This window comes from Drosophila elegans, unplaced genomic scaffold (assembly GCF_018152505.1).
Source record: "Drosophila elegans isolate 14027-0461.03 unplaced genomic scaffold, ASM1815250v1 contig_814, whole genome shotgun sequence".
In the NCBI taxonomy this organism is placed as follows: Eukaryota; Metazoa; Arthropoda; class Insecta; order Diptera; family Drosophilidae; genus Drosophila; species Drosophila elegans.
Window position 1 is genome coordinate 12,595,548 of NW_024546167.1, and position 12,274 is coordinate 12,607,821.

The 12,274-nt window shown below is 40.2% G+C and overlaps 2 protein-coding genes across 2 annotated transcripts; both read right to left on the bottom strand.

Annotated features, from left to right (window-relative positions):
- Positions 1-805: 805 nt before the first annotated feature.
- On the bottom strand, positions 806-6,355 carry LOC108139080 (dynein assembly factor 1, axonemal homolog). The gene is made up of 5 exons (XM_017261704.2): positions 6,151-6,355; positions 5,623-6,092; positions 5,487-5,551; positions 5,310-5,395; positions 806-5,241 (listed from the first exon to the last, which is right to left on the bottom strand). Exons 1-5 carry the CDS (start codon positions 6,284-6,286, stop codon positions 899-901), a joined length of 5,100 nt encoding a protein of 1,699 aa, XP_017117193.1. The 5' UTR covers positions 6,287-6,355; the 3' UTR covers positions 806-898.
- Positions 6,356-7,507: 1,152 nt separating this feature from the next.
- LOC108139031 (CD63 antigen) lies at positions 7,508-11,939 on the bottom strand. The gene is made up of 4 exons (XM_017261640.2): positions 11,836-11,939; positions 9,168-9,279; positions 8,006-8,584; positions 7,508-7,947 (listed from the first exon to the last, which is right to left on the bottom strand). The coding sequence occupies exons 2-4, from the start codon at positions 9,228-9,230 to the stop codon at positions 7,882-7,884; spliced, it is 708 nt and encodes a 235-aa protein (XP_017117129.1). The 5' UTR covers positions 9,231-9,279; positions 11,836-11,939; the 3' UTR covers positions 7,508-7,881.
- Between the last annotated feature and the right edge of the window lie 335 nt (positions 11,940-12,274).

Consider the following 12,274-nt stretch of genomic DNA (forward strand, 5'->3'; position numbering starts at 1 on the left):
TTATAATAGCCAAAGAGTTTGATAAGATTGTGCAAAATAGAAGAAAATAGAACAAAAATTGCAAATTGCTATAACAAATTTTTAACGAATCCAATTGTCGCCAGTTTTCGAAGCGATTAGCCAAAAATTCTACGGTTCACGGGTGCAATGGAAACTTTAATGTTTGAACTGATATGATCAAGAAGAAAGTGCCTGCCTGCCAAAAATAATAACATCCGACCACCGACGAAAAAGCTCAGTCGTTTTCAAGCTCTTATCAGTTTGCTGCAGGGGGTCCAAAAAAGCCAACTGATAAGAATGGATTTCACAACCTCATTATGCAATTAAGTTCGTGATTATGTTGCATACACAGAAATAATAAAAAAAATACAGTAAATCAGATTGAGCACGCGCTTAGAAGCTGTTCGGTGGAGCTGAATTTTCGGGGCCTGTCAATAAAATACATTTCGCTTGGTAATACCGATAGAGACAGGAAAGCGGACTGTAATCAGTGGCAGCCAAGTGATAACCCGGTCGATTGGCCTGCGTTAGAAACGGGCAAACAAACGACAAAGCAAACCGGTTTCCACGATGCACCACTTAGCGGCGATCCGGTTTCGAGTGGTTCGAGATGTGCCAATTTTGATAGCCACCCGGGGCAAACGTTATAGCCGAAGTCCGTCTAATCGCTTTGCAAGTGTTTTCTATTTTTTATTAATTTCCTTAGATGAACGCCACGCAGGCGGTTCGAACCGGACTACAAATTGAACTTTCCACGCCTTATCATTGTGGGACAATTAAACGACCGTGATATTTGGAATGCTCATGGATTTACTTACAGAAAGTTGGAAACAATAAATCTTTGTATAAATATTACAACTCTACATCAATTTTACACAATCAATCAGGAGAGCTAATTCTATTTAAAGGTCACCTGAGCACTGACTTTGACCTCTTCAACCACAACGTCTCCATCATCGCTTAGAATCTCAAGGTTGCACTGAATTTGTTCCGTTTTCAAAGATTCTGTGTCGCCAAAGTTTTCAATTTCAACGGTGGGTTCTCCAGCCTCAAAATAGTCAATCAGAAAGGGTTTAGTTGGAGCATTTTCATTGGGTGTGTTAGCTGAGGCTTCTTTTTCTTTTTCATTGGAAAATGTAGTTGAAGTCTCTTCAACTGCAGTTGGTTGCTCCTTTATGGTATCTTCAGTAGCCATATCTCCGGCTTCGCCTTTAAAGTTTCTTATGCCAATATTAGATATAAGCTTTTCCTCACGGCTCTTCATTTCATCAGCCTTTAACTGACCTGGGTTTCCATCGCCTATATATTCTGTTACAACTAGTTTTTCTTCATTTCCAAGCTTTTCATCTTCCATCCCCGCTGTATCAGTTACTGAGCTGCTAATTAAGTCTGTAATAAAGTTTTCGTCCTCTTCGTCTTCAGATTCATCGGTCTCAGCAAACTCTTGTTTGTCCAACATTGCGATCGTCTCAGGATCAAGAAACTCAGGTAATCTAGCCGCTATTCTGGCCCACTTGGCCTTAGCACTTGAGGACTGATCGGTTGGCAATGTTGTTTCCTGTTCTTTTTCCTGCAAATCATTACCTGGCAAGGAATCTTCATTCACTGTTGATTGCGGAACTCTTTTGGGAGTGGGGCTATAAAGATTTCGACGAGTGGCTTCTTCGAGGGCGTGAACCATTTTTAAGTCTGCCTCAAAGCCGTCAGAAAGGAAGGATTTGAGCACTGCTTCGGGCAGTTTAGGCGGCTCTACCACAACTACCTCTTCGCTGGATTCGTAATCCGTTGAGGGATCGGACTGAATATCATCGTCAATACCGGCGTTCTTTGGGGCTACTTGATCTGGAGTCTTGATTGATGGATCAATACTTTCCTCAACCTGAGATGGCTTCACGTGATCCACTTTGATGTCATCTTTTGAATCTTTATTTTCTAGGATCCCAACACCTTCATTTTCCATGTCAACGACATCCGCCTGAGAAATTTCGAAAACCTTAAACCCACCCTGGGACAACTTGATCGGATCCAGCTCCTTGGGATCATCTTCTGACTTCAGCTGTAGCTGACGCTCTTTTTCTTCAAACTCTTTCATGCGCTGAACCATTTTCTTTAGTAGGTCATCCTCCTCTTCCCTTTGAGGATTGTTCGGCTTGGGCTTGTTTTGTTCCGAGTCCTTGGAAATCATTTCCTGCAACATCTCGTTTTCCTCACTGGTCAGCTGATGCTCCATCGATCCGGCTTTCATGCAGGCTTTTAGTTCGTTGTAGCTTCGCATGCACTCGATGGCCGATTCCGCATCATCGTTTCCTGTGACTTTCTCAAGATCTAGCTTCTGAAAGAATTCAGAGTCAAGGCTGCCGAAGGTTGTCATGGCTTCAAGTGAATGGAATTCATCTTCAACGGGAGCGTTCTCTTTGGCATCGTCTGGATTGGAGTCCTCCGAGTCGGATTCGATTCGACATTGCTGCATGGCCTCAGAGACAAGATGTTCCTCGGATTTCCGAGGTTTTGGCTTGTAGGGGGTGGTCCAGGGACGTCGAATGTCCCCTTTGCCAGGCGTAACCTCTTCGGCTGAGTAGTAGTCCTCGGACTCAGTGTCGCTGATTAACGCTGGCGGTGGTGGCAGCTCTTCCAGCTCCCCAGTGTCCTTCTTCACCACCATCAGCTTGTTGTCCACCACCTCCAGGGTATCCTCATATTTCTCTCGTTGATTAAAACATCGGCTAGCGGAGGCAGCCACGCGCCTCTTAACCCTCTCATTTTCCTTGGCTATCTGGGCATCCAAGCTTTCAGCCGTATCCTTATTAATTTCCTCTAGATTCTTCGACTTTAGCAAGTTCTGGGCGGCACGAATTTTGTCCACACCCGAGGACGGATTACGACCCAGCAAACAGGGCAACTTGGGATCGGCCATTGAGGTGACAAAGTCTGAAAAGACATCCAGGCATTCGCGAAGGCTTTTACCACGTGCCGGATCCTCCAGTTCCGGGGGCACCAACTTCTCCAGCTGCGGCTCTGCAGAATAGCTGAATTCCTCATCGGATTCAATTGGACCGAACTCGAAACTCTTGGGCTTCTTGGCCAGCAATATCTCATTGTAGGTCAGCTCAACAATGATGTCGTCCAGCAGGGAGGTACAAATGCCGGCCACATCGGGTTCTTCTGTGGTGATGATGATTTCCTGCTCGTACTCCACCTTCGTCTCAATGTCGTACTTGACCTCAACCTCATCCTCCAGTTCCTGCAGCAAATTGCGAAGAGCCTCCTCGTCGGCGGCCAACTTTTGGTCCATTCGAAGGCAGACTTCCTCGGCCTCTTCGAGGCTTGTTTTCTTCGTTATGGGTTGGTTAAACACATTGTCGTCTTCCCTGAGGATGTCACCCACCTCGGCGAGAGTCAACTGACGCATGCACTCTTCGCTGGACCAATCCTGACTGGGTGCATCGCAGCCAGACCCAAAGATGCGCTTGGGTACATTATCCGTTGCATCGTCCAATATCTTGGCAAACAATTGATCCTGCTCTCCATCTGCGCCAGTGTCTTTTGAGGTCGTGTCTGTAGCTGCATCTTTCTGGGATTCTTCTTCGGCTTTAGCTTTAGCTTTAGCCTTGGCTTCGTCTCTTAATTTCATTTGCTTACGCCGTTCTTCGAATTGCTGCGCTAGAAAATGAGACTTTGGATCTTGCTGGTTTGTAAGGTCCTCCTCATCTGTTTCTGTTTCTGTATCTGTTAGTTCGGATTCGACCTTCTTGGACCCAGTTAAAAGCGCTGTGGACTGCCTGAGCTCCTCCAGATCCTCCTCCAACTGGCTACCCATCTCCTGCAAGTCATGAGCACACTTGTCATTGGCAATGGCACAGTCCAGCTCGAAGTCTAGTTGCTCTTTGGTCTTCGGTGTGAAAGACGGCTCCTCAACTTCTTGGTAAAAGTCCCTCGGCGTCTTGTTCTCCTCGCCACAAAGTCCTTCTTCTGGGTGGTAATTGGTTGTGGCTCCTTTCAACAGCATTTCGAGGGGTTCGTCGTCGAGTTCGTCGTAAATATCGTCTCCAAAGCTCTTGTACATTTTCTCAATTAATTTTTCTTTGATTTCTTTGCTTGTTGGGTCATGGCCTAGTTCGTCGTTATTAGCCACAATTGTCAGAGCTTTGCAAGTGTGTTCCAGATCCTCAGTGTTGTCTATCTCCGAACTGCTGTCGCCTTGGGTAGTGAAATCTTCATTTGAGTTAATTGTATGCTGATTTGGAATATCTTCTTTAACGTTTTGAGTTTCAGCGACATTTTTCTGTTCAAGAGTTTTTACTTCTAACTCTGTATTTAATTTTATTTTATGCTGATTCGAATCACCTTCTTCAATATTTTGAATCTCAGCTGATTTAACTATACTATCTTGCTCTGGAGTTCTTACTTCTTCCTCTGTACCTCTAAATGTTTCCTCATTTTCTTGAGGTTTTTCAGTACTGCAATCTTCTACTAAAGCAATTCTATTAGTCTTGTCCATATTTTCTTCTCTTTTATTCAGTTCTTCTAGTTTATCCTGTTCAAGAGTTTTTACTTCTAGCTCTGTTCTTAATTTCATTTTATGCAGATTTAAATCATCTTCATCAATGTTTTGAATCTCAGCTGATTTAATTTCACTATCTTGCTCAGAAGTTTTTACTTCTGTCTCTGTACCTCCGAATGTTGTGTCAATTTCTTGAGGTTTTTCAGTACTGAAATCTTTAAGTAAAGCGTTTTTATCATCCTTGTCCATATGTTCTTCTCTTATATTCAATTCTTCTAGTTTGGCCTCTTGTATTGGAACACGAACAGTATTTTTTACTTCTTTATCATCGGTGTGTTTGAAATTATTAATATCCTCAGAGGCAGTGGGTGTTATACTTTCAGGCTCTACTAATTTAACCTTTTCCTTGATGTCCTCAGCAGTTTCCAATTTATTTTCATACAGGCACTTTGGACGCCCTTCAAGGGGCTTACGTGTGCGACTACTCAATTCCTCAGCAATGTGATCGTCCTGAGAGCCTGCAGCGTCATTTTCATCGGCCGAACTAGAACCGGTAGAGCTGTGCTCCGAGCTGGGCTGTTCACCCGACACCTCATCCCACAAATCATCGACAGCACCGTTTTCCAGCTCCACCTTTTTGCGGGTCTTCTCGGCACATGTGTCATCCTCAGAGTCACTGGATCTCAGCAGCGGAACCTGCTGATCTGGTGGACGGTGGCTATTGCGCATGCGTATGGTGCCTGGGATTGTTTTTGGTGGGAAATGATGGCTTAGAAAGGAGGTACAATTTTCCATGGCAATGACTTACAATTGACGCTCTCACGTGTTTTCCTACGTTCAGCACGGTTCCAACGATTGTTTTCCCTGCGCTCACCTTCGTAGCCATCTTGTTTCCTTTAAATTAGAATAAATACTTAATCAAATATAAACATACTAATTTAGATATATTTAAAATTTGGTAAACTTAAAAAAAAGGTATTCTTACCAAGCCTCAGCACATGCTCGATCGCGTGGAAAAACTGGCCGACTATCCAAATAAGTTAGTTCTTTCTGTTTGGAAAGTCAAATTTTATAGTTATACAGTAACTGTCTTATACAATGCTGCACCTTTAAACACTTACACAGGCCAGTATCAATGTCTTGCGATACTGGGGCAGTCTGGACACAACTGGGTTTCCTTGCAACACCAGGACTTTCAGGGCGGGCATCTGCTCAAATACTTTCACAATTAAAATGTCATCAATGCGGTTGTTCGATAAATCCAGCACAGAGAGGGTCTTGCAATGAATTAAGTCCGAAAGGCTCTCGCTGTCCTTCAAATAATTCGAAGCTATATTAAGACTATTCAAAACTGGCAAAATATCGGTGCCAATGTTTTGAATTTTGCGAATATGATTTGAGCTTAGATTTAAAGTATCTAGTTCGCGGCATGGCTCCAAATTCTCAATCTTCGTGATCAGATTGTTCTGGAGAAAAAGGCACTTTAGTTTTGTCAATTGCTCCAATCCTTGAATTTCAGAAATTGCATTGCACTCTAGCCACAAACACTTGAGCTCCGTATACTCCTCCAAGCACTCAATGGATTGATAGCCTAAAATTAATATTTAATTATTTCTACTACATGTTTAAGGAGACTTTTGTTTTCTCACCCTGATAGTGCAAATAGAGAACGTCATTTAAACGCGGTGTCTGATATAACTTGTTCTTCTTGCACAGGTCCTTTAATTTCTTTGGCGTTATACGATTTAGACCGGTTATCTCCCTGCGTGCTGTTCCTTGTGACATTTTATTTTATTTTATTTAATATACTCTTTAACGAAACTACTGAAGAAATATATTATTTATTTTTTAATAGAAGTTAATAATTATTGATACAACTGCAGAATAGCACACTTCTACTCTATTTTGTGTTTCTTTTGTTATTGAACAAACAAACTAGGAATCCCACGTTGTTATTAGCAACCAATGCTTATATTTTCTAATTTTGCAATTTAAACAAATTTAATGCATAACCAATGGAGACACAATTTCAACCGTATCGCATGGTCAATGATTTTTTTTTATTCAATTATAGACTTTAAATTGTTTGAATTAAAATTGTTGATTTATTTAAGAATTTCTCAGTGCTGCACATTTCTTAAAACACAGTTTCAAATACGAATACAAATACATATTACAAATGTTACGTAATTATTAATATTCAGCTGTAGGCTTGTAGACAATTATGTATAATATGTATTGCTAATATGTTGCTGTGTAATAAGTTTAACATCGATTCAATGAATTTTTCTGTGATCGTCTACTTTTAAAGCCTCAAGATTAAGATGCAAGATTTGCTTTAGAATTATACAATGCAATGTAATTCGATATCAAAATTGTAAATTCGATTTCAATCATTTTTCATTTTGAGTATGCTTTGAGTTGTCATATTTATTCAAGGTTTGAGTGTATACTAGATTGGTTTGATTTTTAAGGACGCAATCAAAACCACTACATCTTGGGAAAAAATTTGTAAACAATAAGATTATCCAAAATTGCATTTTATGTGAAAATATTATGTTAGCCAGTACAAAAATACTGCAAGTTTGCATTCACTTTCATAAATTTCACTGATGAAATTTAAAATCGGAACAGATAAAAAACGTGAAAATTAGGAAAAAGTCGTTTAGTGGCCGTCTAAATGTGAATTATTTTTTTTTTTTGGGTATCAAATTCCTTAAAACAAGTAATCATTGATTCAAACGAAATCTAAAATTGGTGGTTTTGTTTTCGAGGGGCGAAATGGCCACATATGTACATACAAACATAAAACATATATTTCTAATGGGTGTGAAAGATTATCCACTGATAAAATCGATACAAGGGCACTTTGTCAAATGATGAATGTAAAAGTTCCAAATATTGAAATATATGAATGATGTTGATATGTTGGCATTTTGGGTATGAATAAATAATATTTTGATTTGGATTTATACATATTTGTTTATGCAAATTTACAAAAATCAATTTGGGAGTATACGTGTTGGTCTTTATTTATTATTTTGGTAAACAAAAAACAGAAACCAAGCTAAAAATATAAGGGAAAACATAACTTTTAATGAGATTGAATATAATTTGGCAAGAAATGTAGTTTGCCTAGATGTAATTAGGGAACTAAGGAAAAACAGAGTATATGCCCTAGTTATAGATATACTAATCAGCCTTCAATGGGCAAGTGAAACAGATGAGTTCTTTGTGATTTGTGTTCTGTTTGAGTGCTTCGTGATTGTGTTCGATATAGACACGCCAACGTGAATGCTTCGCATGTGTATGACAACTACAAACTACGAAAATCGGTGTTCCCGCTTTAAATACGGCATACGGGATCCTCGCTGCGCAATCTAGACATGGTCGTAGCTCCTGCGAAACGAACGAAAGAGGCAGCAGGCGAACAGTATGGTGAGCATCTGTGGAATAAAATATTTTCTTTAGTAAAGGAAGATTTGAATGGATTAATGGACTCACCTGAATACCAGCCACTGCCAAAACCACAGAGGCCAAGATCAAAGTTTTCGAGTCCAAGATTCCCAAAAGTTTCTGCAAGCATCCCTGCTGTGCGGCATGGACCACTGTGCATTCCTTGGCCTCGCTCAAGTTAATTATAGAGCAGCACGCCGCCGGCAGGGTCTTGTTAGCCAGGATTATCTCCCAGTCGTTGGGTCCATAGGTGCCACAGCAGTCCAGCTCGGTCTGCAGCAGGGACCAAGCATCCCGGTAGTCGGCCCGCTCCTTGTAGTGCTTCATGGTCGAGTTGAACTGACCCTCCATCAGTTGCTGCAGTCCGGTATGCTTTATATAACCGGCGGCGCCCAGTCCGATCTCGAACAGAAAGATCACCACGGCGAGTATGGCGAAGCTCAGTATCATGCAACTGCTCTCCTTAAGAGCCCCGCAGCATCCCAAGAAGCAAATGACGGCCACGGCGGCTCCCACAATCATCAGTATTATGGGAGCGGTCCATATGTGATCGCTAACGAAGTTCGAGTAGTGAGCATAGTTCAGTTGAACCATGCCACCCACCAGAAAGATGAGAAGACCGGTAAGCTAAGGTTTGCGAACAGGGATTTCCATTAATATCAAGACCAACATTTTTATTAAAAACATTCAAATATGCTTATATTAAATTTGTTAAGTTAAAATTAATCTAAATATCTCTACTCCAAAATATCTCCCAAAACCAAATATTTTATATAAATTTTTTAGTTTTATAACATTTTCTTAGGAATTATCAGTTTAAAAAAGGACTTTATCTAGCTTTTTTAATTAAATGAACCAAAAACTTGACAGGCAGTTAAGAAAAGACGTTTTAAAATTTTAAATCATTTTTCAGAGTTTATAACCGCGGCAAAATTTGGTCGAGTATACATATATTGTATTTATTTTTCTTTCTTTGAAATGACCCTAGCTCGATGGCTCCAAATAGTTTTAATCCTTAGAAACTGATGTTCTTATTTTGAATTTACGATAAGCCATAAAACAGCACAAAAAATTGTGAACATCGCATCCCATACATTACACAAATTAAGCTATAAACTTTAGCCAAATGTAGAATAGAATTTCAATTAATATCTAAACCACTATTTTGATACTTAGGCATAAATTTACGACAATTGAGTTGTTTACTTACCGCAAAGAGAAGATTGCAAAAGAATGTCAAGTATTTGACACATGTCAAGCCGCCGGATGCCATTGTGCTTCAGAAAGTGTTACCTCTTTTCCCGCTGGTTGCTTTGTTCGGACTGTAAAGGCAAAAAAGGGGTTGAAGCAAAGCAATAATCAATTGCACAGGACAACGGCGACCATAAATCAATAAAATGGTTAGCCTCAGGCACACTCTTTTTCAAAAAGTACCAGTAATACGAGGTGAATTCCGAGCAGAGCTCTGACCAAGCCCACCACCACCAAATCAGAGCACACTTAACCGACGCACGGCACTGTCTCTCAATGCCCCCAGTACGTATACGCCCCGTCCGCCCGTCTGTCTGGCGATTAACTCTACCTGCCACCCACTTCTTCGCGTCCAAGCGATTTGGATGCAACGCTCTGAGGCAAGGCCCATTTTCATTCGTCGGAAGAATTTTGCCATTTTCATTTCGTTTGGCTGCATTGTGTTCGTGTGGCCTAGTTCTAGGCGCATTATTATTTGTTATTACATTTTCTTCTAATGGGTTTGCGGCGAGGGGAAAGCGAGTGTGCTCCAAGCATTTGTTACAAGGACGGCCTGCATTAAGAACGCGCTGTCTTACAAATCGATATTGACATGAACATGAAATTAAGCAAAGGAAGAGATCTAATGTCACGATAAATTTTAGCAATATAGTTGGCGAGTTTTTATTTCTTTTCTTCAGTAAATCGAAGGTTATAATATGCTATAATGCAGGTACGTTGAAGATGTGATCGTTTCGTCTTAAAAACTATCAATTTTGTTCAAGATTTAAAAATTCAACTAGTTTCAAATTCATTCATAATCATTTTGTTGTTAATTGTCTACATATGATCAGCAGCATTTAAAGTGGACAAGTTTTAAATAATGTAACTTACTCACTTAAATAGTAAAAGCGGTAACCCTTGAGTATACGTATAACATATGTACGTTTGCTCATAAAATTATGAGCCAACCGATCAGATTGAACTCTTCAATTAGAAAAGGTCGCATTTCCAATTAGTGGAGTAACACTAGCCTTTCCCCTCCATGGGCATAATAATAACATCTAACCGATGGCAAGGCATCAAGAATAGAGTGCCACGACAAAATCGATCGTTTTGAATTGTGTCAACGGTGGAAAAAGTGGCTAATAGCCACTGGCCAGTAGGGCGTTTTGATTAGGCAAAGCCCTATAAAAGAAGTCCAGTGAAAAAGTTCACATGTGCACCTGTCGCACCGAGAAACGAGGACTAATCAAATATATTTTCACCCACTCGAATGGAGGACAATAAACTGGTCAATAAACCTTTTGTCGAAGTTTTTGGGCACAGTGGTTTAAAACTCTTGCATTCATTTAGATAACACAACAGATCCCACTTACGAACGAAAAAGTCTTAGGCAAAGTAAAAAAAAATTAAATTAAATCTAAATTCACATCTATTGAGTTTTAATGATTTTTAATATAATATTTGTACAAAATCTAATTGAAATATATTAACAACCAAATGTTCGCATACCAATTGATCCAGCCCCAAGCGGATTTTTCGGACCCTAGGGATTTGATATTCATTGACTTTTAAATTCAAATATCAACAAAAGAAACGACTTTCAATTTCAAATCGACAAAATGTCTGCTTACAAATTTTTTCAGCCCCAATCGGGTTTTAATCGGACCCAAGGGATTCGGTTATTGCTGACGCATCTAAATGAGAGACTCTGCGGGCTGATATCAAAATTAACTTTATACACGTAACTTTTAAACTGCGTAATAATGTGAATATACTTAATCATCCTTGACTCGTAGATGGAGCAAAAACAAAATTAAAAGTTTTGTAGACTATTTATTGCACTCGTATATCTAATATCTAAAAAGTGTTCATTTTGAACCAAATTTTGGAATAACTTTATGTCGCATATAGGCGCACTGTGCCTAGCCCGGTTGTTCTCGCTCCCACCAACATACATAAATGTTCGTGTTTTTTAACCCAAAGGTACTAAAAGGGGGAATACCACACTGTTCGAAAGGAGGAGCCGGATGGGGTCACTGGGGCTGGACGTCATTTCGTCGCTCGTGTTCGGATATGGATATGCATGTGTGCATAATGATAGCACCTGGTTGCGTGCCATCGCCTGATTCCGGAATCCCCACCGTTAATAAGGAATTCCCACACACCGTGGGCAGCTTTGTACTGACCGTTTTTGCCATTTCCGTAACCGAAACCGAAACTTCTATAAGTCGAAAATGTAAATGCGAATCGGAGCACTGTGGGGTTAACAAACTGCAGCGAACTCAAGCGTCAAAGCCCACACCACCACTATATGGGCACAAAACTAAAGCTGCCCAGTTGCACTCACACACACAATATGTCTATATAGTCACGCTCCGAGTTCTAGATCTCAGGTAAGACTCCACTCGACTCGAATCGAAAAAAAAGCAAAACAAAAGGTGGGCAAAGTGGAGCGGAAGCCGTGAACCTGAAACGAAGAAATAACTGCACATCCACATCCACCCCCTCCACCGTCGCTTTCTGTTTTCATCTCTCTACCTGGAATACACATCCTCAGATTTGGCTACCACATTCTGTACCAATTTTTTACCAATTCACCTTTAAGTTCTCATTACGTTTGGTGCCCTTTAGTGTGTATATACCTGTTTAAAATCCCGGTACTATTGTACTATTGTTTTGTTTGATTTATCCGCACCCGCGCTCTTATCGGAACAACAACACTTTCGATGGTTGTTTTTAAAGTGTCAGTTCAGTGTAACCAGATGGGGGAAATGCCATCTCCCCAAACGCTCTCCACCACTCACGAGTAAATACTAAAAAACCGCCCTAAATTCAAACGGGAGCTTCAAATAACATAGTGGAAATGGTAACGAAGAGATAAAACATTAGGACTTTATATAATTTGTAATTCTTATTATTCAATAAACATTTCCTTGGAATTTATGCAAAGTCCCTAAAAAACAAACATTAAATTCTCAAAATAAAATTAGTTAAACCTAAAGATTTCACCACATTGATGGTGTATAATTTTGATATAAGGTAAGCTCAGTCTCAAACCAAGATATAAAGCTTTCATGAAAG

What these genes read in the sequence shown, in the direction of transcription:
- LOC108139080 (XM_017261704.2), bottom strand. Translation starts at nt 6,286, where the DNA reads ATGTCACAAGGAACAGCACGCAGGGAGATAACCGGTCTAAATCGTATA. An exon ending in CGAGCATGTGCTGAGGCTTG is followed by an intron (nt 5,396 to 5,486) that starts GTAAGAATACCT and finishes TCTAATTTAAAG; the next exon opens with GAAACAAGATGGCTACGAAG. An exon ending in AACACGTGAGAGCGTCAATT is followed by an intron (nt 5,242 to 5,309) that starts GTAAGTCATTGC and finishes AAACAATCCCAG; the next exon opens with GCACCATACGCATGCGCAAT.
- LOC108139031 (XM_017261640.2), bottom strand. Translation starts at nt 9,230, where the DNA reads ATGGCATCCGGCGGCTTGACATGTGTCAAATACTTGACATTCTTTTGC. An exon ending in TTTGCAATCTTCTCTTTGCG is followed by an intron (nt 8,585 to 9,167) that starts GTAAGTAAACAA and finishes CGCAAACCTTAG; the next exon opens with CTTACCGGTCTTCTCATCTT. An exon ending in TGGCAGTGGCTGGTATTCAG is followed by an intron (nt 7,948 to 8,005) that starts GTGAGTCCATTA and finishes TTTATTCCACAG; the next exon opens with ATGCTCACCATACTGTTCGC.